The 26,577-nt window shown below is 39.5% G+C and overlaps 2 protein-coding genes across 5 annotated transcripts in view; both read right to left on the bottom strand.

Annotated features, from left to right (window-relative positions):
* bmp2k (BMP2 inducible kinase) overlaps positions 1-19,715 on the bottom strand; it is a 48,243-nt gene extending 28,528 nt beyond the window's left edge. For all 3 annotated transcript variants that reach the window (XM_017451928.3, XM_017451929.3, XM_017451930.3), the window contains exon 1: positions 18,785-19,715. In XM_017451928.3, the coding sequence (XP_017307417.1) occupies positions 18,785-18,935 (151 nt within the window). In that variant the 5' untranslated portion in view covers positions 18,936-19,715. The remainder of the gene's footprint in view (positions 1-18,784) is intronic.
* A 3,402-nt stretch (positions 19,716-23,117) lies between these two features.
* Positions 23,118-26,577, bottom strand: part of fras1 (Fraser extracellular matrix complex subunit 1) — a 139,243-nt gene continuing 135,783 nt past the window's right edge. For both annotated transcript variants that reach the window (XM_053674449.1, XM_053674450.1), the window contains 2 exons: positions 25,389-25,535; positions 23,118-24,861 (listed from right to left, as the gene is read on the bottom strand). In XM_053674449.1, the coding sequence (XP_053530424.1) occupies positions 24,313-24,861; positions 25,389-25,535 (696 nt within the window). In that variant the 3' untranslated portion in view covers positions 23,118-24,312. The remainder of the gene's footprint in view (positions 24,862-25,388; positions 25,536-26,577) is intronic.

Raw genomic sequence — 26,577 nt, 5'->3', positions numbered from 1 at the left:
ATCCTTAGGACTCTGCTCACTGCTAGTGTCCACTGTATACACAAACACATATCAAATGACTTGATGTTTGTGTGTAGATTATACTCGTTAACTTCATCACCGTATTACCAAAAACCAGGATTCCTGAAGAAAGTAGCCGTGTTTAAATTTGCTCTGCTTCAGGGTGATCCTGACGCAAATTATACACTGACTGAGGCACAGTCTGGTTTACAGTTTAAAGCGTTTTACTAGGGGAATTAGTAATCATGCACAGCTGACAGAACACACAGGTATGTATAAACAAAAATGTAAAGCGTTAATCTGTCAAACTCTTCTGCTGTAATATAGTCACCTCATGGTTAAATGTCTTCAACCAGCAACAAGAGAACCCATGTCACACTGCGCTTCATCTCCCTCCATCGGCTTCCTGTAGACGCCCGCATTAAATTCAAGGCCTTGATGCTCACCTACAAGACCTTGTCTGGAACAGCACCCCCTACCTCAACTCTCTCCTGAAGGCTTACGTTCCCTCACGCAATCGATACCTAGTAGTGCCTACTCAGCGTGGCTCAAGGTCCCTTTCCAGAACCTTCACACTATCTGTCCCTCAGTGGTGGAATGAACTTCCAACCTCAATCCGGACCGCACGATCTGTCACTATCTTCAAAAAACAGCTAAAGACCCACCGTCCGTGAACACTTAACTAACCCATATAAAAATAAATAAATAAACAAACAAACAAACACACACCTTACTCTGTGCACTTTGCTTCTTCTAGAACTCAATTAAAGATCTTGTATGGCAGCACTACTTGTGCTGTTTGATACATCGCTTTGCTTGTATTTTCTCATTTGTAAGTCGCTTTGGATAAAAGCGTCTGCTAAATGAATAAATGTAAATGTTAAACATAGAGAGAAAAGATATCATCCAGACTCGAATAATATCTTTTACATGTGATGCGATGGCTGAACACCACAGCACATAAATGAAACATTGGCCAGCGACTTTGTTCACTTTTTTTTTTGATGGCGCCAACTCGATCTGCTTGATGATCATATATACCTGTTCATTTCCTGCAGTCTGTAGTAATGTACCAACAAGCTAACCATATTACATTATGTTTTGCCTAGTCATTCAAGTTACCAGGCAACTAAAACATGGTCTGGGGAACACATTGGAGCTTTTACTTGTCTGTTAACAATACATTTATGGGAGTTGTCCACAACTGTAAAAAAAAATTTAATAAATAAATAAATAAAATCATACTCAGCTTACTGTTGCATTTCTGTGTGTGAATCACATCCTATTAGATCTTGTGCTAAACACATGACAGTCTCTGAGAATAATGTAAAAGAAACTCCGCACCTGAAATCCACTAATGTATCCTTGAAGAGCGCTGACTTCCCAGCAGCCTCATTAATAGTCAGTACTATTGGGCATAGCGAAGCAGCATTAGCAGAACATTAGCTTGTTAGGCGAGAGACAGAAGCTGAGACTTTATAGGGAAAGACGGAGATCTCCTCCATGAGAACTGATGCTAGAAGAGCCATTCATGCTGAACAGGGCTTGTTATTATGAAGATTTTCCGTCCCAAGTCTAACAGCAGGACAAGTGCATTATTATTATTATTATTATTCAACCAACTGAATCAATAACACCTAGAGCGCAACAGAAATTATTGAAAGAATGCCCAGAAAAGTGCAGCAGTCCTCATTCCAGCAATAATGCACTGAATCCACCTTAAACTGTGATTCCTTGGTGTGCATTTCCCTGGCTTTATGGGTAATGCAGCACTGGAGCACCTGCATGACTAAGAATTGAGTGTTTTGCCAGGCAGGTTAAAGCAGAGATTCTCATCAGGCCTCACAACAGAAGAATCTTGGAACCAGATTTTGTAGTTTGACCACCAACATACTCAGAATCAGACTTTCCCAATCTGAAAGATTTCCAAGTACGTAATTTCTAACACAGATTTACCACAAAGTCTGAACCTGACTAACTAGTTCATATGAAAAACTATCTGAAATTTCGATCTCTAATATCCCTAAACGTTAGATCAAGAAGGAAAAAAAAATAAACAGTGCCTAAGAAGAACAAGGAAAAAAAAAAAAAATGAAAACCATCATGAAGAAAGGTGAAAGTCGCTTTGGACAAACGCGTCTGCTAAATGAATAAAAGAATAAATGTAAATCCTTGCTTCAGTAGACAACAAACTACAGCGTGCTGAGAAATGGACTAGTGGATTTTAAATCAGGCATTTACACAGATGTTCTCTCTCTGACCCATGATATCATCTGTCACATTGGCTGGGCTGCTGCACTGCACCCCTCCCTGCCTCCAGGGTTTTGGAGAAACGACTCCTACAGACATTTGCAGTTGCATTACTAATGGCCTCCCACTATTTAAAGACTAGTGTGTGGCAACTGTTGGGGGTAAAAATGCCTTGATGATGAGATAGATTCGAGGCGAATGGCCAGACTGGTTCGAACTGACAGGAAAGTCTTTGGTAACACAAATAACCACTCTAGTGTAATACATCCATGGTGAGCAGAAAAGCATCTCAGACCATATAACACTTCAAACCTTGAGGCAGATGGGTTACAACAGAAAAAACCACATCCCGTCAACCAAGAACAGGACTCTGAGGCTACAGTGGGCACAAGAGCACTGAAACAGGACAGCGGAAGAATATGGAATAAGACCATCCAAAAGCTCAAGGTACCATAACCTACCATGGCATTTCACGGGTGGACAAATCGCCAGCTCAGGCACAGCGGACAAGCAGATTAAATGTTTTCTTATTCATAGTTGTCTGGAGGACAAGTCTGTTTAACAACCTGAAAAATACATGAAACCCTACTCCTTATCAACTTTCACAAAACAAAACTTTCATTTGATACGCATGTTTAAACTTATGGTGTGACGCACCTTAACAACGGTGTGAAGCACCTCAACACTGTAACTAGTGTGAACGCTACTACTTCCGAATCCCACCACCCGATGCACTACACGCACGAGGGCTGGGGTGCCGTCTGGTTGAAGGTACAACGGTTGTTACTAGACAAATTATTCAGCATGCATGGATGATGGATCTTTGTCTCTTGACAAAACCATGCAAAAAAGAAATCCAGTGCAATGCGCTTATGTAAATCTTTTGCTGTAAGCAACAATAACACCAAAGGAAACAAAGTCACTAGCAAGACTCAAATCCGAGGACAGAACAACCTACACTTTTTCATTTCTCTAACTCTGTATTAATGCACTTAACTAACTATCTAGCTAACTATCTAACCACTTTTGAGCTTAGTCACAAAAATTTTAGGAGACAGGCACACACCGAATTAATACATTTATGATTCGTCCACCCCTGCATCTCATTTGCAACTTCCCATTAACATGTTATTACTTCCCAAATATTTTGTGTTTTGATAAACACCAGCAGATTCCCACAACAGTTCACTGTGAGGAAACTGTAAATGTGAACAGCATATTTAATGTCCTGATTCGCAACAGGTTTACATAATTGCACATCTGCGTGTGCTGTAACACGTTTGAAAAAGGGTAGGTAAGTGTCTATTAAGTCATAAGGGAACTGAGGATTGTCCACTCAATAACAACTGGCATGACTAGTCCCTGGTGAGACGCTGGCTGGCTTTTTCCATGTTTCCATAGGAATGCCTCATTAGACAGAAAAAAGGCCCCATCGAGCCCTGTTCTCCACACGGATCTTCCTGAACTGAAGTAATCGCCTTCGACATGCAGTTCTCTCTGCAGCAGATGTGAATACTGTTTCATGCGAGTCGCAATAAAATTCCCGGTACTCTGGTTTCCTCCCCCAGTTCAAAGACGTGTTGGAGGCCGAATGGCATTTCCATCTTGTCCGTAGTGTGTGAATGTGTGTGCGATTGTGCCCTGCGGTGGGTTGGCATCAAGTGGCACCAGAGTGTCCCCTGCCTTGTGCCCCCGAGTTCCCTGGGATAGGCTCCAGGCTCCCTATGACCCCGTGTAGGATAAGAGTTATGGAAAATGGATGGATGGAAATATTTGTATTAATATTATTTGTTACTACAAGTAATAAATCTCCATGTATGTACACAACATAGTATATACACAGTGCTGCACAAAAGTCTTAAGCACCATAATTGTCTTCTGCATTGCTGTGCCAGTAAAAAATAAATGTAAAATGTTGCAGAGAAATGCTTGAAATGTCATTAAAGAAAATAAGGAACTATGTAACAGACTTGAAGAAACTTGAGGAAAAAGAAGCAAGTGTGATAGCCAAAGTCTGCAGAAGGACTGGGGCAGGTTCTCCAAGAATCTTGGAAAAACTGACCACCTAATTTCCTTATAAAACTGCATGGCGGTGTACCTAAGACCACTGATGACATTTAAAGACCAAAACTGTGGTCACGCCAAATATCGGCGTGGTCTTGCAGAATGCTGTTAACTGCACTTTATAGTCCATCCATTCATCCATTTTCCGTATCACTTATCCTACCCAGGGTCACAGGGAGCCTGGAGCCTATCCCAGGGGACATCCTGGACGGGGTGCCTGTCTACTATTAGAAATATTCTGGTCTCTCGCTCAATTTTTTTTTAATAAATTTGCTTTCCGGTATATTGTGTATAATTTGCAGGTGTCAGGAAGCCGCTATCAATATGCGGGACGCATGATGTCATGTAATACTCACAGATAACATCAAATACATTTCGCCCTCTACTGGAATAAAAGCAGTAACTTCTCTCCACCTGGTTTATAAGCAAAGACAAAAATAAAGCAATTGAATATAAAGTATATGGATTCTGGAATAAACAAACAAACAAACAAACAAACAAAAATCGATTTCAAAATCGTTAAAAATAAATAAATAAAAACCGCAATAGTTAAGTAGATCAATTTTTTTTCCTCCCACCCCTACATCTTACACTAACAGACGAGTTAAAACGATCCCACATACGGCTCAGAAATATCTGCTACAGAACACTGTTTAATCTGTTTCCCATAAGCACTCAAAAGTTACACCACAATGATGCTCACAAATTTATCTGCCTGAATACTTGCCGATGCTAAAAATAGAGTCGCGCTCACTTTTGGTGTACGCTCGAGAGATTCTGCACGTAGTGATGGCTCCCCTGACAGCGCAGCGGGATGACACAGTCATCCTTCTGGAAATTTACAGCCACTTTGTTGGGAGAATTTGCTTTTAATATTTCTCAGATGATTGATGTATACATGAGAACATTCTTCTACAAAGATAGTAAAAAGCGAAGCGCATCTATTAAAGTTAAAAAAAAAAAAAAAGATACTGAGGATAGTGAATAACACTGATGATAAAATAAGGCGAATCAATGTGGAACTCACCTCTTCTTGCACCATACGAGTCTTTTAGGGAACAAATAACACATGTAATGCAATAGGAAATGTGAAACAAATGCAGAGACATAATGGAAATTTATCCCACTGGGACCAAGCAAAGTAGCCTAATTACTCACATGGTCATGACGGAGGGCTGTAACACGATAACTTGATCAGAAGCGCATGACTATCATCTATAACTTCCTCAAAATTTGGCACTACATTCTCCTACATGAAATCTTCTTTAAAATCAAATAAGAGGGATGAAAAAGTGTTTTAATCCCCCTTTAATCCTACACCAAGCAGAGCTAAGCAGAGCTTAGCTGCAAAACAGCTGCAAGGCTGCTAAATAAATATAATGCCAGATATTTACAGCTTATAACACGTTTTTTTTTTAAAGGCAGAAGAACTGTGTTTAACAGGAACAACTGTACACCTGCCCAGTCATGCAATTATCCAAATCAGCCAATCATGTTGCAGCAGTGCAATGCATAAAATCCTGCAGATACTGGCCAAGAGCTTCGGTTACTCTTCACACCAAACATCAGAATGAGAAATTGTGATCTCAGGGACTCTGATTGTGGCATGGTTGTTGGCACCAGACAGGCTGGTCTGAGTATTTCAGAAACTGCTGATCTCCTGAGATTTTCACACGCACCAGTCTCACACAGTAAACTCATTCTGAGTTTACACAGAATGGTGTGGAAAAACCAGTTCTGCAGAGAGGTCAGAGGAGAAAGGCCAGACTGGTTTGAGCTGACAGGAAGGCTGTAGTCACTCAAATAAGCACTCTTTACAACTGTGGTGAGCAGAAAAGCATCTCATATCGCACGTCAGACCTTGAGGCAGATGGGCTACAACAGCAGAAGACCACATCAGGTTCCACTTCGGTCATCCAAGAACAGGAATCTGAGGCTACAGTAGACACTGAAATTGGACAGATAAAGATTGGGAAAAGACCAAGCAATGTCCCCCCCCCCCCCCCCCCCCCCAAATCTCTGTCCAATGCAATATAAATCCATTATATACAAGTTACAGGAAACAACAAATAGATACCATTTATTAATATTATTAGGCTTCCCCTGCTTCCTTTCCTAATATAGGTCTTAGTGAAGTTATAGGTTATAGGTCTTAGTGAAGGTTACATGATTTAATTTAGATCAACAAAGTTACATGGTAGGTTATAAAGAAAGGGGTCATTGTGTACCAAATGTTAAACATCCAAAACAAGCTTCAAACATGAAGTAAAACTACGGGGAGTTCAAGTATCTTTTAGAAAGACATATGTTAACTGTGGTAAGACAGACATGGGTTTTTATAAAAAAAAAATTTTTAAAAAACCCTGACAGTATACTTCCTGAGCAAACTTGTCTCTGAGGAGGTGAATGATTAGTCGAGAGTTCATTTTCTTCTTTTTACTGGAGCTGAAAACATGTCAGTAACAGCTAGCATCAAGACCCTCCAGAGCATCTGGTTAGCATCACTGTAGAACTCGGGCATAGAAAGGTCATGTGAACAACCTGCATGACCGCAATGTACTGTACTGGTCCAAGCTACAGACCCTAATGATAAAGCTGCCTAAAGAAATTGCAAAACGAACAAAAAAAAAACTGGTCACTATAGCAGCAGTGATGAGCAGAATTAAACAAGTTGTGATCAGAATGCTTTCCAAAATGTCAAAGTAAATAAACCTCAGCAAGAGAGAGATTAATACTGTCCTGGACTGACTCAGTGGAGAAACAGTTCCATCATTACTTCTACTCACTGTAACAGCAAAAGGCAGCTGTGCTGTTCGTACTGCAGTGTCTGATGTTCAGACCCACAGCAAGGGAAGTTACAGTGCATTAGCTTTATTTAACAAACCTGTCTGGGGGAAGAATTATCATAATACATCTTCTATTTTCTTTAGATTTAGAAGGGATATGTTGCCAAAATTAGTCTCTTTTGAGTTTCTATGTTTAGTTCAGGTCAAAATGAAAGTTAAAATTTATACACGGAAAATTCCAGCATTAGGGGCGTGACATTTAGATGTGGAAGATGTGAAATGACCGGAAAAAATAAAATCAGACAAAATTAATATTACGTAAGGAATAAAACACGAGCAAAGAAAGCTGTGAAAATCTGTCTTTATTGTTTAACCTTTTGATTTTCTGTTAAAAAAATTGACAAAAATACTCTGCACTCATGGATATCAAACAACTGCATCGATATACCCCCCCCCCCCCCCCCCCCCCGACCCCTTTTTTTCTAGTACACCTGGGTGACAAAGAACAGGAAATTGTTAAACTTCCTGTTTCACAGGTGTATAAATATGAGGTAACACATAGGCCAAATTCCCTATTTGGATTATTTTTTAAATTTATTATTTTATAACATTCGTGAAAGGTCAAGGCTAACATGTGCATCCATCAAGATAAGTGAAGACAGCCAACATTTTTTCCCCAAACTGCTGCTCATGCTCAATCACTGGGCCATGTAAAACATTCAGAGGAAAGTTCTATTGACCACCTTCCACATATATGAGCACACAGACTACACAACTGACTAGTGTCGCTGTGATTGACAGGGGAGAGGGAGACAGAGAAAGAACGAGCACAGACAATTTTGCTCCTTTGGCTCCCAAACACTGATGGCGTCAAGATCTCTGTTAGTTCCAGCTTTCTCTTACGTTATAACAACTATAAACAGAGATTCGCGCATTTGCTTCTCTTGTTTTTAAAAATGCAGCTTGTCATGCTACTGCGAAACCGGAAAAGTGCAAACTCCTCTGTCTTGAAGACTTTCCCATGGCAGAAAACTTACTGACCGTTACAAAGCACTGACACCCGACACTCCTTCCATCTCCTTTTAACCCTTACACCATGTCAACAATTATACATCTTTATTATATGCAGTTTCTACCATACAAGTTCTTGTGATTGAGCTGTTACTATAGAAATAATAACATATTAGAATGTGTTCATAAATATATATCTGGGATTTGAATTACTGCCAGAAATTTATCAAGACCTTCTGCCCAATCAGAACTCAGCAACGCTGTGGAATAATAATAATAATAATAATAATAATAATAAAAAATACAGCATTATAGAAGTCCATTTGCACCTAAACACAGCAGAGTGCAGAATGGTTTACCTTCTACCTGCATTCATGAGAAACATGCACTGACGTTGACAACTTAAAACTGGCTCCCTCAAAAAAAACCCCTGAAATTTAGTGGCATACGATCCTCCTGTGGTTAATGTGCATTGTTCAGAAAAAGAAGCAGGCCAGGTCAGATTCTAGAAATAGAGGGAAATGAATGCTTTGTGAGCTTATCCAGCGTGAGAGAAACTCGGTTAGACAAATGGAATTAGGTCTTCGAGGTTATTTTGTCTATGCTATGCTTGATACCCTGAGAATACAAGTGCTTTGACAGGTAAATCACTTAAGGAACCCTTCTGAGCCCACGCACAGGGCGAGATACCAACATTATCGCTAGCAGAGACTTGAATGACCCATTTTCTCAACGCAGGGTGTGTGTGTTAATCACTGTGAAAAGAACATTCTCATAGCAAACAAGAAACAACCTAGCCTTGTGTCTCGCACTGTCAAGTTTCACAAGTAACTGCAGCACTCCTGTCAAGAGAGGGAAGGCAAATTTCAAAGAACAATCACAAAAGATCAAGTCATGGGAAGCCATGACAGTGCTTTAAATAGCAATGATGAGTACAGCAGATCTGAATTCGTTCACAAAGCACATCATCACGCAGCTCGTTAATTTAAAGGAGTCATATTTCCATATCTTCTGCACTAATCTGCTGAGACATTAAACAGTCTGAACAATTACTTCCTACAAGACACACTTCACCAACTTCCTGATCTTATTTGACAACTTCAACGAATCATGATGATGCCTGAGAACTGGATAAACAAGAAAAAAAAAAAAAAACACCACAATGATTTTTAATAATTACAATGAGTTTAAGCACACAATCCAACTGTAATAATAAAAAACAAACAAACAAAAAAACACCTTACACATTATCTTAAAAGGAAAATATATTTATAGCACTGGCTGATTACAGCCTTAAATCAATATGAAGCATCACTGTTACTAAGTATTAAAGTAATAACTTGGTGGCCATATTAAAAGAAAAAGGGAGATGATCACAGTTTGCCCAATCTGAACAGCCCCAAATACACAGGAACTGTCGGAAGGCCATTCCCATACTGCAGAGATTCTGTATGTATCCTTTTTTTTTTTTTTTTTTTTTTACATTTAGATCCCTAATCAGCAAGCCAGAGGTGACCGCGGCAAAGAAAAGCTCCCTGAGATTACCACTTGTGACTCAAAGCGAACCTGTCCTCTTCTAGGTGATGAAGTGTTCATATGAATCATCACAGTATACAGGAAGAGTAAAGTCAAACAGTACTACATGTGCTGAAATGATGCTCAGTATGAGCAGACTGTGAATAAGAGTCCTGGGATGAGCACAGAACATTCTTTATGATGACAGGAGCAGCTCTGAGAAGGTATAAATCTACAGGGTGAGATTAAGTTGAGATTATCCACTGAAGCAAGAGTAAGACTTGGACATAAACTGATCTTGGGAAATGCAAATCTTTAGGGTGTCCATGTGGAACCTTCCACAGCCACAGAAAGCGAGTCATAAGTGCTGAACGCTCCAAGCTGAGGTAGATTACACCGAGAGCACACATTCTTAGAAAGCAACAGCCCTATAATACAAATATAATAATATTAAGCTCTGGCTTAGTTACAGTTATTATTATACAAGTACTCCCAGTTCGTAAGTTGTATTACATTTGAATCATCTCAAGAATAAAACGTTTTGGGGATCCTGCGTGTTCACCTTATGGGTCAGAGATCATGAGTTCGAATCCTGATGGAGCCGCAGCCATCTGTGTGCTGTAGCCCAAGAGAGCAAAACTGCCTGTGCTCTGTGGGTGCGAGGGGTGGCATACACTCCCCCTGTCAATCACAGTGACATTCGCCAATAGGGCATGGTGATGTATCGAAATTATATCAATATCATGATAAATGATTCCGCCATACACTTTTCTGAGATATCGTTGGTATGGTGTATTTTTTTTTGTTTGTTTTTAATAACAAATTAAATGGTACTGAATGGATGCCGTTGATTTGACATCATTAAAAAAAAAATTTTTTATATATATATATATATATATATATATATATATATATATATATATATATATATATATATATATATATATATATATATACACACACACACATTCTTCTTTGTCTTTGTCGGCATTAAAGAAAAAGTATCAGCAAACTCAGCTGAACATTTTTTTTGTTTATTCTACTACTGCTGTGCAGACAGCTTGCTAGCTAAAATATATATTGTGATACGCATTGTGTATCGTAGAAATTTCCTGAAGCTCACGTATGCAGATAACGCTTTCCTCAGACTGTTACACCACCCTGTGATGCAGCATGAGCAGCAGTTTGAAAAGATGGAAGGTGAAGGCTATCATGCGCTTCCTCCGATACACATGAAGCTAGCCAACCACTAAGATTGGTGGCAGTTATATGATGGGGAGAATGATATGAAATAAAATAATAATTTACCAATACATCACTATGACTCATTACTTATTTTGTGGTTGTTAATTAGGGGGGGGGTTTGTATTTTTGTCTCTTTTCCTCTCCCTTCTCTCAGCAATGTGCCAGGTGTGTAAACAGGACATACACTAGAACCAGATGCTTCAGTCCATAAACTGCTGTATGAGATGCCAGTTATAAAATGGCTGAAAACTACCTAATACACAGAGTGGCTCATTTGAAGCATGATAAGAAATCTGGTGTGAGTTTGAGCTTGTTGGTGTTGATGCTCCTCTCCTTCTGTCCTTCACACGGTCACTGAGAAGGAAAAAACTCAAGGTCATCTGAATAATGCTGCGACATCCTCCCTGCTGCTAAATTCACCACTGACCAAAATCGGCCCCCTGCTTCATCATTCCTGACAGTGGAGACAAACATGTTTGTTTTAGGACACCACCAGCATTGTTTGTGTGCACATCCCCAAATCGTGCACACAGATAATTAGGCCTCTCCCAGTCATTGCATAATCTCTTGGAAGAGAAAAACAGTTTAGAACTATATAAATACAACAATACAGCTATACAAACACATTTGGACCACAAAGCCTTGTTACAGCGTTCAGATAAGGAAACTGTTTAAAATAAATAAATAAATAAATACATTTATAGATAGATAGATAGATAGGGCTTGTGGTGGCTCAGTGGTTAAAGGCTCTGGGTTACTGATCAGAAGGTCAGAAGTTCAAGCCCCAGCATTGCCAAGCTACCACTGCTGGGCCCTTGAGCAAGTCCATTAACCCTCAACTGCTCAGTTATATAAATGAGATAAATGTAAGTCGCTCTGGATAAGGGTGTCTGCCAAATGCCATAAATGTAAATAAATTAAAACCACAATGAACAGAAGGAATGCAAATCACTGCAAAAGCATATAGTTCGGAAGATTTAGTAAGTAAGTTTTATTTATAAAACACATTTAACACAGCAAAGCTGACCAAAGTGCTGAACGGAGTAAAGAAAAGTAAAATAGAAAACAGAATCAAACTAAATAAAGACAGACAATAGACAAAAAATGTAAAAATGAGATTTAAACACCTGGGAGAAGAGATGTGCTTTCAGCCTCTTTTTAAAAAATGATAATAGAAGGTACAAGGTGGATGTCCAGTGGCGATTGATTCCATAAACGAGGGTCAGCGACCGAAAAAGCTCTCCCTCCCTTAGTTTTTAAACGGGATCGAGGGACATTCAGAAGAAACCTATCAGAAGATCTTAGAAATCCGCTAGATGAATGTGGTGTAAGATCTTTGAGATAAGAAGGAGCTTGATCATTAAGGAGTTTTAAAGACAAACAGAATCTTAAACTGAATCCTAAAATGGACCGGGAGCCAATGGAGTGGTGCTAAAATTGGGGTGACGTGATCAAATTTCTTTAATTGTAAGATTTACTTACAGATGGATACAAACATGATGTCATGGTCTCTATGTAAGCTCATAAGCGGACCTGGAATTACAAATAAGTTTGAAACGCTTCATTACGCTACAAACAAAGGCTGACGATGGCAAACGGTCATCTACAGTGAAACGCTAACCCACACTTTACAAACATGTCTAAAGTACAAGTCTTCACTCAGAACAGAGGCGTTACCGTATACCAGCACAATGCACGCTTTACATATGCTTCAATCCTTTTTAAACAGAGCGACAGAAAGCTGGATTTCAGTAGTGTTTTGCGCAACACCACAGGAGCAGCTAAGCCTGCACAGTGTCTAGCAGTAGCACCTCGGTTTCGACATTAGCGGCGTTATCTGCAACCAGTGCTACACTTTTTATCGTTTACCATCTCACACTGTTACTGCACTCAAAACCACAATGTAGTCGCTTACTACTTGCAATTTATTAAACGTATTATTTAATTGAAGCAGAGGCCTATTTAATCTAGCCGATTCATTTCTCAAATCCAACCGTTTACCCACTGCTAATGAAAGGAATAAAACACAATAAGCCTTGCTGTTATAGGAAAATAATCAACAACAGGGTAACGTGATGAAGTGGAAGAACATTACCACCAACCTGTAACTGATTATTTTCCCAATAACAGCACATCCCAAAGTGTTTCGTTCCTCTTATACCACGGCAATTTGCCAGTGATTACAATTTTCTACTTAGTCACACTTTTTATCCACGTATAAATCAATCACATTTAATTCTGGGAAATCTGTTATCCATTCTTGTTAACATTCTTACGTTTTAACAAAACACAAACAATCGTTTCCAACTTAATGAGACAAAATAAGACAAAAATTGAAGCTTCTCATGCTAATGTGACGCCCCAAAGCGCAAAACCGTCAGTCCTGAAGACTCTCCCATGGAGGAGAACAACTTTAACTCTGACTCTTACAAAGGCTTCGATTATGTAGCGCGTCCACGAGACAACCCCCAGTGACAGAGCTTTTACTACAGAAACCGTAACGTATTAAAGAATTTACATTTTTTGAGAGAATTAATATACACGTGATTTGAATTACAGCCAGCAAAATTAGAAAATTAATCAGCACCTTCTGAGATCTCAGCAGTGCCATAAATATCCTTTAATGTGGTCCTGCTTTTTTGTGAATGTGCATTTTTACTGTGATGTACCAAAAATCATGATACTGGCTTATTCTAGTCATTTTTATATCATTTCAACCCTAGTTTTAAATAACAATATATGGCAGGATGGTCATAAGAGAAGCAAAAACGGTTAGGTTCGGTGGGCAAACACAAAGGAAGTGATCTCCATCATGGCACAGCGTGCTGCATCGTACCAGCATTCTTTTATAGGCTGCTGGAACGAGACAAAAGCGCACACAATCCTCCCATTCTTTTCCAGCATGGCGTGCAGATAATGTAGATTGCAGCTTTGACAGGGCCACATTACCAAACCGCCCTTCAGAAGTAACAACTGCACTAACTGGGAAAGTTCTCGTACCTCTGTCTGAAGAAACTAGTTCAGACGGAATATCAGGAAAACTCTAAACGTGTCCAACTGCATTAAAGTGAGGAATGACTAATGAAACTTACACAAGTTCCACAACTGCTCTGACAAGTTCAACAAAGATGATGATGTCACCACAATTACACCAATATCAAATTTACCAACTGAGCAAATACCTGAAAGTCTTCTACTTGGTGTACTGATTTATTCAAAGAGAAAGGTGTTACATAGACATCATTCAGAGATACACCCAGTACAGGTTCCATATATTATACACACACACACACACACACACACACACACACACACACACACACACACACACACACACACACACACACAAACCCGGTCAAAAGTTTAAACACACTCATTCTTTATTTTTATTTTTTTTACCCACATTTTAGAATGATAATAAAGTCATCAAAACTCTGGAGTAACACAAATGGAACTATCGGAATTATGTTGTGATAGAAAAAACAACTAAATAAATAAAAAATAATTTAATATTTTAGCATCTTCAAAGTAGACACCCTTTTTGCCTAGAAATTTCCAGAGATGTATTCTTGGTGTTTTCTCAACTGATTTCTTCAGGAATTTCCCTGAGATGCTTTTTAAACAGTATTAAAGGAGTTCTCACCTACGCTGGACTCTTACTGGCTGCTTTTCGGAATATTTCACTCCAAGTCATCCATTTAAAAAAAAAAGGGGGGGGGGGGGTTTTTTGTAAATAAAATGTTAGTTTTCTAATGAAAGAAATGAATATATTGGTACAATTATATTTTTGTCAACAACACACATTTCAAACATTTAAATCATACACCTTCAGATCAAAAGGTTTTTAAGATCATGAGAAACATTTCAGTCAAGTGTCTCCAAACTTTTGACCGGTAGTGTGTGTGTGTAATATATATATCACACTAATAATTTAAAACTCACAAATGCATCATTTTCTGGCTGCAAAACATCCAGTAAACGTACCTCCTGTCAGTGCTATGTTGTGTTGGCCACTGTTTTCCAAATGACTAGCGCTGTGTAAATGTAATTGCTGCGTTCCTGCGTACAAAATGTACAGTGTGATCGCTGCTGTGTGATTGACCTCTGCGTCCGCACAGTTCTCACCAACCGGACAAATCACTCACACAAGCGGTGTACAAGCTTTTGGTTTCATTATCTGTGGCTGCTGGTTCAGTAGGCTGCTCATGTAGTGGTCACTGGCGTCCAACCACCTGAAAGAAACAAACACTACACCGACTGTCTTTCACAAAACAAGTTTTCATTTGATACGCATGTTTAAACTGTAATGGTGTGATGCACCTCGATGCGGTAACTACAGCACACTCACTCGTTCTGAATCCCAGCTGCACTACACACGTCATCCGAGGCAGCGTCTGCTGTCCAGCACAACTTTTACAACCCGGATTAATTAGCGTGCACGCATCAGAGACTATTTGTTCAGAATCAGGAACGTGCAGGACGTCTCATAACTCTCCTGCCTGCATGCGGTCAATCCAAACATGGAGTGAAAAAGATGCTAGTCAGACTCGGTTCATATATTTAATGTGCAATGTGAGGAGGAAAACAGCACAGCTCAGGTGCTAGTATGATGTGCTCCATTTTCTTTAGAAGAAAATAAGGACTATGGCATTAATATAATCCTCCTCTACATTTAGTCTATATTAATGCACTTAATAAGCGAACTTTCCCGCTATACATTACATTAGGCACAAACTTTTAGCTTAGTTACTTAACGTTCTGGCCAACCAAACATGGGCGCTTTCCCTAGATAAATGAATACTGAATTTAATTACAAACTTAATGGATTTTTCCTCCCCTCTTCCAAGAGTTTTCTGTTACTTATATATCTTTGCTGATCCATCTGTCAAACCACTGAAACAATGACTACGTTTACATGGACAGCAGTAATCTAATGATTGACCTTATTCTGAGTAAGACAATATTGTGATTAAGGTGTTTACGAGTTGCTTTTAGACTTCTCCTTTCATGTTCCCATTTACATGTTATAGAACAGAGATCGATTAACGGCACACGTCATTATGTGCCCATGCCACGCCCTTCCCTCCAGAATTTTACGTATCAACATACAGTTCGTCTTCGTTATGGGACCATATACAGTTTTGGGTGTTTCATTTTTAACTTTATGAAAGCTTCAAGTGCAGGTAATTATTTGTCGTGCTATACATGCAAATAGATGACTGCTTGAAGCCATGAGCAGCGTCCGAAACCACATACTTACCTGAATACGTGTATTTCTCCTATTATACAGCAGGTAAGTATGTGGTTTCGGACGCAGCCGTGCTCTCTTGTTTGCCGTCAAACGGTTGAGCACTGCCGGATGTGTACGTGTCCTGTCGCAGAATGCGGTGAAAACACGACGTTAATAGTGTGATTAAGGTGTGTACATGTCTATAATGCACGTCGATAATGCGACTAAAACAAGAATACTCCATATGTCTTAATTTGATTTGTGTTTACTTCGAGTATGACTTTAACCGGATTAAGGTAATCAATAATCGTTGTTTACATGCTAGTTTCTTAATCAGAGTATCGTCTTAATATCATATTGTTGTCCATGGAAACGTACTGAGTGTGAAATGTGCAAATAGTATGATCTTCCTGCTTCCAGTAGCATGTGTGTTCTCTGTGTATGCATTTCCCTCTCGTCTTTCAGCGTGGATGAAAAGTTTCATTTCTGTCATGAAAATGGCATTTCAATATCCGTACTGGCCAAGAGATCCATCTGTTGTGAAAACACCACAAAACAATTTAAAAAAACAAAGACTTTCTCTGCCATGTAAATCAACCACGAACAAATAAATTCAGCTTTACTGGCTGTTTGGCTCAAACACCCCCCCCAATCCCCGAGTGCACAGAGGAGGAAGGAATGAAGAAAAAGGAACTTGCGAGACTCAGTCAAACTCTACAGATGTTTGTGTGACTCAAACTGAGCACTGGTAGAGAAGTTTCCCAATTCTGTGCAGTCAGCATGTTTCACAGTGTAGGGACCCTTTAACTGGAAATGCACAAAATGACATTTCGCAAAAAGGAAAGCTTTGCTACTCGCATTACTTGAAATATAAGACAAGGGCTGCGCATAGTCTGGGTTTAAGTGAAAGAACATCTGACACAAAGCTTCGTAGTCCCAACAAGCTATATGTAAAAGATCATAAGTCTGTGCTTTATCATTTTTATACTGTAAAGCAAGGGCAAGCCAACACAAATATTAACCTTATTCTGAAACAATAGACCAAAGGAGAACATAATCACTTTAAACGAGACATGAAACTGTCCAGATTTATCTGTTTTGGTTTGTAATTGATCCTTTTGTTAATCACGCAGCCATACAGAGGTCTTTAAAATGCACTTTATTCACAGGGATTGTTGAGACTGAACACATAAAAGGGATGAACTACTACACCTGACGTATGTACTTTAATATCTACATTCTACCTAAAAGGTCACGTGACAACATATTAATTGTTAGGTTCATACAGACACTATGCAAGTCAATTTGATTTCAAATGTCATATCCACAACTCCTTAAAGTGCAAAGCTTTAGGAGCTTCTGAAGTCATCTCATTGGATTGTTTTTAAAAAAAAAAAAAAAAAAAAAAAGCATATCTTGACAAATCTTCTCTCATCCTCATCTCTGCTTTGCTTTCGTTTCAGGATTCACAGGGGGGGGAAAACTGTGCCACAGTCTTTCCTGTTAAAACAGGGGAATTTGACTAGTGGAGGGTGGGAGATTTGACTCCATGATTCATGAAGGCCAAGCAGCTGACGTGCGTAGGACTGCAACAACAGGATGGCCACATGCTAGGAAGACCGAAGTCAAAGTTCACCCTCGAGGGTACTGAGCTTTATTCATGGTATTTCGATAGCCTAATTTTAAGCGGAAAATGTTCTATATCATATATATATTTTTAGTGGCTCGGATTTGTAGTACGTTTACAATCTAGAACTTCTAGACTTGATTTAATTTGATATTACCATGCTTTAAACAGAAATGGGTTCCTGTGGCCTACTGTAAAATCTCTTCATATCTTTAACATTTGTTGGGGGGGGGGGGGGGGGGGGGGGCTGGGGGTGCGCTGTTCGGTGCCTCCCCCCCTTCTTCACGTTCCTCATGAAGTAAATGTACCGGTGTGTGTGTATATATACACACACACACACATCACAACATCCAACCAAAGAGCTTCTGAGCATTCTCACTTCACACGTACGCTGCAGTAATTTCAGTCGTCTTCATATACTTGAAAGCCAGAGGCATTTTCTGATCGTAAGCAAAGTCGAGCTGTTGTTTTATGCAAAAAAAAAAAAAATGATGGACAGAACAGTGCTCGATGCGATTACGTACCTTCCTCTAGTTCCCCTACTCATATTCGACTAAACTGCACAAAATGTTCCTGAAGATGGAAGGTGACAAGTGTTTGTACCTGGATAGATCTTTTCTTCTCCAGAGAATTTATGACCCACATTAGTTTTACTGTATTTAGTAAAGGATCATTTTTAGCAGGTATGGAAAACGGGTCTAGATATTAATAGAATAAGAGTCTAAGGGGTTAAATGATGAGAGGTTCCCTCCCCAAAGTTAGGAACCTGATCAGTTAAAGTAATAGAGCTGAGTCAAGAAAAAGAAGGAGCTGTCGAAGAGGATTAAGATTATAGATTAACCTAGTAAAGAACTGTCAAGTGGAGTACATGGAGCAGGCCACTGGGACACACCTCGGACTATGGGGTGTTTGTGGAAGAAGAAAAAAAAGCAGATGGACGACGAGCTCGAGGTGAAACTACATTCACAACTAATTAAATATTAATGCAATAAAATGAGTTGTTAAATAATAAGTCTTCAAAACAAGCTTTACCGCAAAACTAAATCCCTTCATTACCTTCTGCGATGAGCTCGTCCACTGTGACCTGGTATCTCCCAATAGCGAACACTTTCCCGATGAAGTTGCTGCCTCCGGTACCGGAACCGGAGCCCGAACCACCTCCCAGTCCTCCGCTCTCCGACTTCGGCATGCGCGAAAACTTCTTCATTCTTTCTAGCGAATATTCCTCCCCGAACGAAAACCAACCGTTCTCACCACTTCTATCTGCTCATCTCCAGCCTCACTTAGTCCTGCGAGCTCTGTGTATATGTGTGTGAGAGAGAGTGAGAGAGCGAAAAAGTCACTTGAACACCATGATAGACTTCCTCCAGCGGCTCTATCCCTCCAACTGTGGGCTACGCTTTTAACGCAACTCGCGACGTTACCGTAGCGCTCTTTACGCCGGTTACGCTAATTACGACTCCGACAGCGGATTGCTAGCCAGCTACGAACACCCACGAATTAATAACGTTAGACCTCTCGGCTCGGTAGCGAACGCCACAAGTCAGGGGTCAGTTAGTTCTTCGTGTCCAGAACAAACGCGCAGACAAACAAACTCCTCAGCTCGGCGTGGATTAGTTTCCCCCAACACTCGGGTGGGTGTGTGGCTGTGTGGCCACTAGGCTAGGCGAGCTAACGTTAGCCAAGTGTTCTGAGTGGAGAAAACGCCTCCTCCACACTTCCCCTTTCCGAGTTAGCTCCTTAGCGTGCTAGCCGCCCGCCTCAAAAAAATGCCCTTTTAGACGGACAGCTCGTCTCATAAAGTCGACATTACAGAGTCCAGACCTGCGGCTTGGCCCGAGTTTGGCGATGAACGCCGGTTATTTCGACCATAACCAGGCTTTCCACTCACGCCTTCGACTGAAACTCCGTAACTCTGGTGACCGAGTGCAGTGGGAGGTTTTGTTGTTACTCAGCGCGCGCCAACCAAACTCGAGCGCGTGTGTGCGTGCGCGAGCCGTGCTGCTGTAATGATTGGTGTGTGAGCCACACGCTCCAGTTTCTGATGGGACGCCGCGGCTGACCGTCCGCCTCATCAGAGCCTCTTTTACCGTTTGGTTGAGGAAGATTTTGGGGAACGGCAAAGTGAATGAACAGATGAGGAATGAGTTGTGTTTCAGACTGAGTCATCTACAGTATATCAGGGCTTCTTAAACTTTTTTTTTTTTGCAACCAATCATTGCATTTCCAAGCACCACATTATGATATGATCACATCACAGATTTAATGTTAAGAACTATGGAAGGATGGCTGTTTGCCTTCATATTAATTCATTCAAGCTTCATTAGAGCTTTTTATTCACTCATCTAGATATGATAGCAACACTTCCTGGTTTCAAGGAAATTGCCAATTAGATTCAAGTTAATATCACTTCTACCTGAATTTATAGTTCTTTTGGATCAATCATTCATTTCAAGTGACCTGTCAAATCGGCTTACTACTATGATAACTTAATACTAGGTAATAGTAACGACCACCACCTTCATGTAAAAATAAATGAATAAATAAATAAATCAAAGACCCCGCCCTGGATACATACATCACAGAGCCCACTTTGAGAACCATGGATCTGTGTAATCATCATTGTATGATCCCTGGCTCAGAGGCATGACTACAACCCAGTGAACACAGATTGCATTAGTATTTTGGTTCTCTTTGGGGTTTTTTTTTTTAGAACCATCTGGGAATGGAATAATTTTTTTTGTAACCACAAACCGAATGTTCCTGTAACATCCTTTTAGGAGACGTTTTCAAAGTTCACCAAAGGTTGCTTACAGTTTTTTTCCCCCCTGTAAATACAAAGTAAAGTCCCAAGAACGTCCCTGTAATGTTACCTTATGGGAAGTTCTCAAAGTTCACCAAAGGTTGCATGTAGGGTTTTTTTTAACCACAAACTACTGTTTTCGGAATGTTTCTGTAATGTTCTCTAAAGTGATTTCTGAAGGTTTGCCAGAGGTTGATTTTAGGTTTTATTTTTTGTATACATAACTAACGTTTCAGGTACCGACAGCCTGTTAAGGTAAACATTTATATAGAAATTGTATTACATCTATAGGCCATTGTGTAAAATATTATTATAGTAATTTTATTTTTAATAATAATAATATTATTATTTAAAGGTTTTTGGAACATAACGCTTGAACGCTGAACTCAACAAACAATAAACGTTTCCAGTATGTTTTGGAAACCAATAATTGTTAGCTGGGAAAGTTCCAGGTTATTTGCTATTGTTGTAGTGATCACTATGTTTGTATGATCACTAAGTTTATTTATTTGTAATATTTAACTCTTAGTTTTAAACTCTTTGCAAGAATTTGCATCTAGAACCATTAGTCTAGGAACTCATATACCCTAACCCTCTTACAAAACCCACCCCCACTCCAACTCGTCCACGCCCCCAAATAACTACCCCCAACCTACTTTGATCTGAGTAGCATTTGCATTTTCAGTTGTAGTTCACAGTCTCATTGTTGTTGCAGGATATACGTATTTAATTTTTACCTGGAAGGTGCATTAACTTTTTGGCACAGAAACGATGGGGGATGCAAAACTTTGCAGTCTGTATATGATGTATTTATGTCTAAATTAAACATATATATTGTCATTTGGCAACCAGTGTTTATTATTCACATAAAGCCCAAAAGGCAGGCAATTTTTTTATTTACTTGAACATCTAGTCAAGCCAGGGCTGTTCCACATCTAGGAACATAAGCCCTCAAAACGGAAGCAGTATTCATACTTGCAGAATCAGGTTACCAGTTCTGGTTGACTGGTAGAGAGATTGCATAATATAGGAGTGTGGTCACGTGGTTGTGACAATATTTCTGTAATAAATGCCTTGTGAAGGATAACCTCAGACTGCAAGATAGTTTTTTTCAGAGTCTGAGAACATGCTGCCCCCTGTTGGTCAATGATCTCTTCTACTCTATATCCAGCACAAAGTGGGGTCTGAGGATTTTTGTTAAAAATGCTGTTATATTGGTGAAGATCACTATCAACCACTATGTGGCATAGTTTATAGTTTTCATATTTATACTACTTATTGACTTGTCACTTTAATTGAATTGGCTGAAGTATGATCAAATTTAATTCTAATTGCAGTCTTAATAAAACTAGGAATAGCTAATGTGAGATGGAATATTTCCTATCATTTTAATACAGTGTATGTAGTTTGGGCTGAATAGCAGATGAAATGTTCAGAAATGTGTAGGGTTTGAAAATGTGCTGCAAATATAAGGGTGTCTGTGGATTTGGAAAGGCAGACACATGTTTATGACATAGTCCAAAGTTTTGGGTTTACTGATGACCTCTAACTTTTAGGGACTACATATGTAGTCTGATAAGGGTTATCTAGAACATAAGAACATACACACATCTCATTTTAATGTTGGTATTTCAGAAAAGCACTCGATGACCTAGGATGATTTAGCCATCTACATTGACACTTTCACAATAAATTGCAAGCGTCAACATTAAAGAAGGAGTGGTGTAGAATTGCAAATACAAAATGAAAACAAATACACACTCAGTGAAAGTAAGAGCGAAATGATCTTGTCTGTATGAGGAAGTGAGAAAAAGAGAAAGACAGTTGTTGTGCTTTGGAGTGGAATTCACAGCCCTGGTAAGAGTGGGCTGAGAAAAGAGGCCTCTTGGCAAAAAAGGGGGGGGGGGGTTTTGTGAGCTGGTTTAAAATGGATACTGGAAATCTGGTGTAGTGCATATTTATTAGTATAGTCTTCTCACATTTACAATATTCACCAGTTGTACCAGAGGTGTACCAGAACTCTGATTGATTCTTGACCAGATCTTTGCCCCAGACTTGATTCTGTTTTGACAGCTCATTGGTCTTCATCATGCTGTTTGTGTAGGTCTGATCTCGAACAAACTCTGGCGCATTGGTTGTACAGTGTGTTTTTGTGTCTATTACTTTTTTAAAATGTAATTATTCTCCTTACCTCAAAATATTTGTTACTTGCAGTCATTGCTGCAACTGCATTTTTCATCCAAGATGTCCAAAATGAAGGGCCAGTTTTATTTCTTTTAAGAAGGCACACTTAACAGCAAAGTTAGCATTCCTGACAAAATAATCTCTCTTTCCTTTTTGCTTATTCATGTATTCAGGCAACACCACTGTTATCTTCATTATCCTATTATTCAATTATTTAACGAGACCTACTTACTGATGAAAGCGGTGTGAAATCCACCATCGGACTATATAAAAGAGACTACAGTCATGAAATGTATTCCTCAGAAATGCTCACAAAGCTCACACCCAGAGCATAGAGCAGACGGAGGAGTGAAAATGGCACAGAATAATAAGAGACATTATAAATAATAAAACTTTTTACAGATATTTTTTTTATTACTAAAAAGGCACATAGTACAGGCATTACATCAAGAGCATTATTATTTTCTTACAAATCATAGCACCATACGTTCTCTTTACTGCTCGATAGGCACTGCATTGTGCAAAACAGACAAAAAAAAGTAGAAACAAAATATCATGCTCCGCTATGACTGCAGACTGTATGTGTCACATAAGCACCATGTGATATGTAACAAAATCATAAAAACACAACACTGGAAAACATCTGTGCAGCAAGGTACATTGAATGTGTCACACATGACATGATATGAGCATAACATAATAATAATAATAATAATAATAATAATAATAATAATAATAAAGCGAGATAATATGGCAATCATCTCTCGTCAATAATGTCACTGGATACTGATGGAGATTGTATGTGCAGTTCAGTCAAATAAATCTACAGGGTTTAAAAAACAGTGTAGAGACACAGTAAAACATTGTGGATTAGCACAAAACACTCAAGTTACGGTTTGTTTAAAAAAACGACAGCACTACTGCTTGCAAAAGTAATAGTCAGTAATACAATATGTAATAACGGTGTTGTATTTGGATTCAATCTCAAAAATCGCACTTGGTAAAATTCAATGTGGCACAATGGTGATCAAGCAACAAGAAAAAAAAATCGACAAAAACTCTGGTATGAGAGATGACTACGTCATCATGTAATTGCACTTTATGAAGGTATTTACATCATTTTCCTAATTCAGAACAGTGTTGGCACATAACCTGTGCTTAATACTTTTGATCGTGATTTTACTGAAATGGGTAAATCAAACTATAGCAAAAATGAAATGCATTTAAATAAAGTGATGACGTGGCTGAGCTACCACTGATTGCTGTATCAATAACAAATGATACAAATGTCACAATGTCAAAGAAATAAACTCCTTGTCAACAATTAAAAAAAAGTATAAATGCAAACTGAAATTCAGACTGAGATCAGCACGAGATCATTCAATATGATGACATAACTTCCTGAGGTAGCTCAGTTGCAAGATCCTTTACACTGCATAGCTGGCAAACAGACTTTCCCTTTTTGCCCCTCTCAGGGTCGTATAAAAATACTCATCTCATACAACATCTCTCCATTATTACAGACAGTAATAGAAAATAGTTGTTTTTACAGTGTCTTTTTAAATACTCTAGTTTCTGTTCTTGTGTGTTGAGCAGATCAGACTTCAGTACCATCGTTAAGGTTGTTGTGCAGTTTGACCTCTAGGTTGACCTGCTTGACCTTGACCCCGTTGACCTTCCAGGTGTCGGCGCTCTGGCTGAGAAGATTAACGTTGCACTTGCCATTCTTCAGGTTCTTCTCAAGTCGCTCAACCTCCACTTTGGTGTTCAGCGGATACTCTTCCATGTTGGGATTCTTCATGGCTTTCCTGTTGTCCACCATCCGGCACTTCCTGAACAGGAAGCAGGAAGCCAGGATCAGCAGAATGAGCAGGAAGATGGCTGCTACACCACCCCCAACTGAGCCGCTCGTGTGCGAGTCGAACTTGGCCGAGGGTTCGAGCTCGAGTTTCAGGGCCTTCATGTTGGTTCCGTTCTTGACTTGCTCGCCCTCGTTGTCGTAGATGAGTGACTCGTCCAGCACAGATTGCTCGCTCAGGTCACGTTTTAATGCTAAGCTGATAGAACGACGTACTCTGGGGCTGGAGATTGAATCCGGACCAATGACATAGATGACCTGGAGGTACCACTGATGTCCCGCCTCCACCTGGTAAAAAGGAAATCTCTCATCAAAAACATCACAAGAATTCGACATTCTCCAACAAGCTACAACACTGGAATGTTCTTAACTGGATTTAAATGGAAAATTCAACCTGAACTACTTATATGAATCTTTATAACTAATGAATGATCTTCAGCTGTTTTCAAAATCCAAACTTCTTTTGTTTACATGTTTCCTGCATTACCCACAATGCTGATAGTGGTGCCAGTGGGATATGTGCTGTATTCGACTAAAGGTGGAAAAGACTGATGTTAGCTCATGTTAGATGTTAGTCAGTGTGCTTTTGGTTTCGAAGGCAAACACAATGGTTCCTTAGAACACAACCAAGAGCCGTAGCCAAGTTCCCCAAGGACATGAAGTCAAGGCTTGGCTCTACTCTTTAGAGAAGCTAACAGACTGAGGCAAATGGCTGAAGGGCAAGATTTAAAATCTCTCACACTGGTATATGGATTTTCACTAGACTGAAATGTTAGGCTAAAAAAATCCAATGTCTTAGATATATGTCCACTGACCTTATAGAGGGCATCAACCTTCATGGTGAAGCCATCCACACCAGGCATTGTGCTTATGGACTGCAGCTCGGGGATGTCTGATGCAAAGCTGGCTTCAAAGGGAACATCATGGAAGTAGCGCTCGCAGACGTCAGGCTGCTTTCGATCCTACAAGACAAAGAGAACTCCTTTGACTCACTCTGATTCTCAATTTTCAGGTACTGCGCTTGGGAGCACACATTCTATGAAAGGTGTTCACAAGCTGTCTTCCTGTCAAATGTAACGAATAGTGCTTACTTTGACGCAAATCACAGGTTTATATTAATGCACATATTCTAATACGTTATTCTTTCTACAGTAACAACTCATTCACAGCGGACTTGTATGGCATATAATTAAAATTAATAATAAACAGAATCAAATATGAGTTGATATTTATCTGACAAAAATGCGTAATCTAGAGTATTGTGACGTCTTCTGTAAAGAGATATACATTTAGCATTTTTGGAAGTAAGTCAGAAAGATTTCTGCCACAGTCTTCAAGACTTCAAGGGAGAGGAAAAAGACAAGCTGGTGTGGAAATGACTATAATGTAAGTGATAAGACCTAACTTGCTTTGTGAACATTCCACAACATTAAATATAAATATAAATGGATAAGTATGATGTCCATCCATCTATTTTCCATACTGCTTATCCTACACAGGGAGCCTGGAGCCTATCTCAGGGAACTCGTGGCCCAAGGCATGGGAACCCTGGACGGGGTGCCAACCCATCACAGGGCACAATCGCACACACATTCATATACATTGATATACACTATGGACAATTTGGAATGGCAGTCAGCCCACAACGCATGTCTCTGGACTAGGGGAAGAAAATCCCGGAGGAAACCGCTGAAGCACGGGGCGATCATGCAAACTCCACACACACAGGGTAGAGGCAGGATTCGAACCCCAAAAACTGGAAGTATATATTTTCAATATATTTTAAAAAATGACAAATATAATGTGTTGATGAAGCATATATTATAAATGATGGCTCTAGAGAACTGAAACAAATTTCCTACACATTCTGTCTTTCCATTCCACATTGTTTATTCTGTGAAGAGAAGATAGTTTAAGGAAAGGTGCGACGAGGATGGTGGAGTCCTTCAGTGGTTAACCAGGCTGCTGGTAGTTAACAATAACCACTAAGATCACTTACAGCCA

This window comes from Ictalurus punctatus, chromosome 22 (assembly GCF_001660625.3).
Source record: "Ictalurus punctatus breed USDA103 chromosome 22, Coco_2.0, whole genome shotgun sequence".
Taxonomy (NCBI): domain Eukaryota; kingdom Metazoa; phylum Chordata; class Actinopteri; order Siluriformes; family Ictaluridae; genus Ictalurus; species Ictalurus punctatus.
Note: the sequence above shows the minus strand (reverse complement) of the source record. Positions and strands in the feature narration are given on the sequence as shown.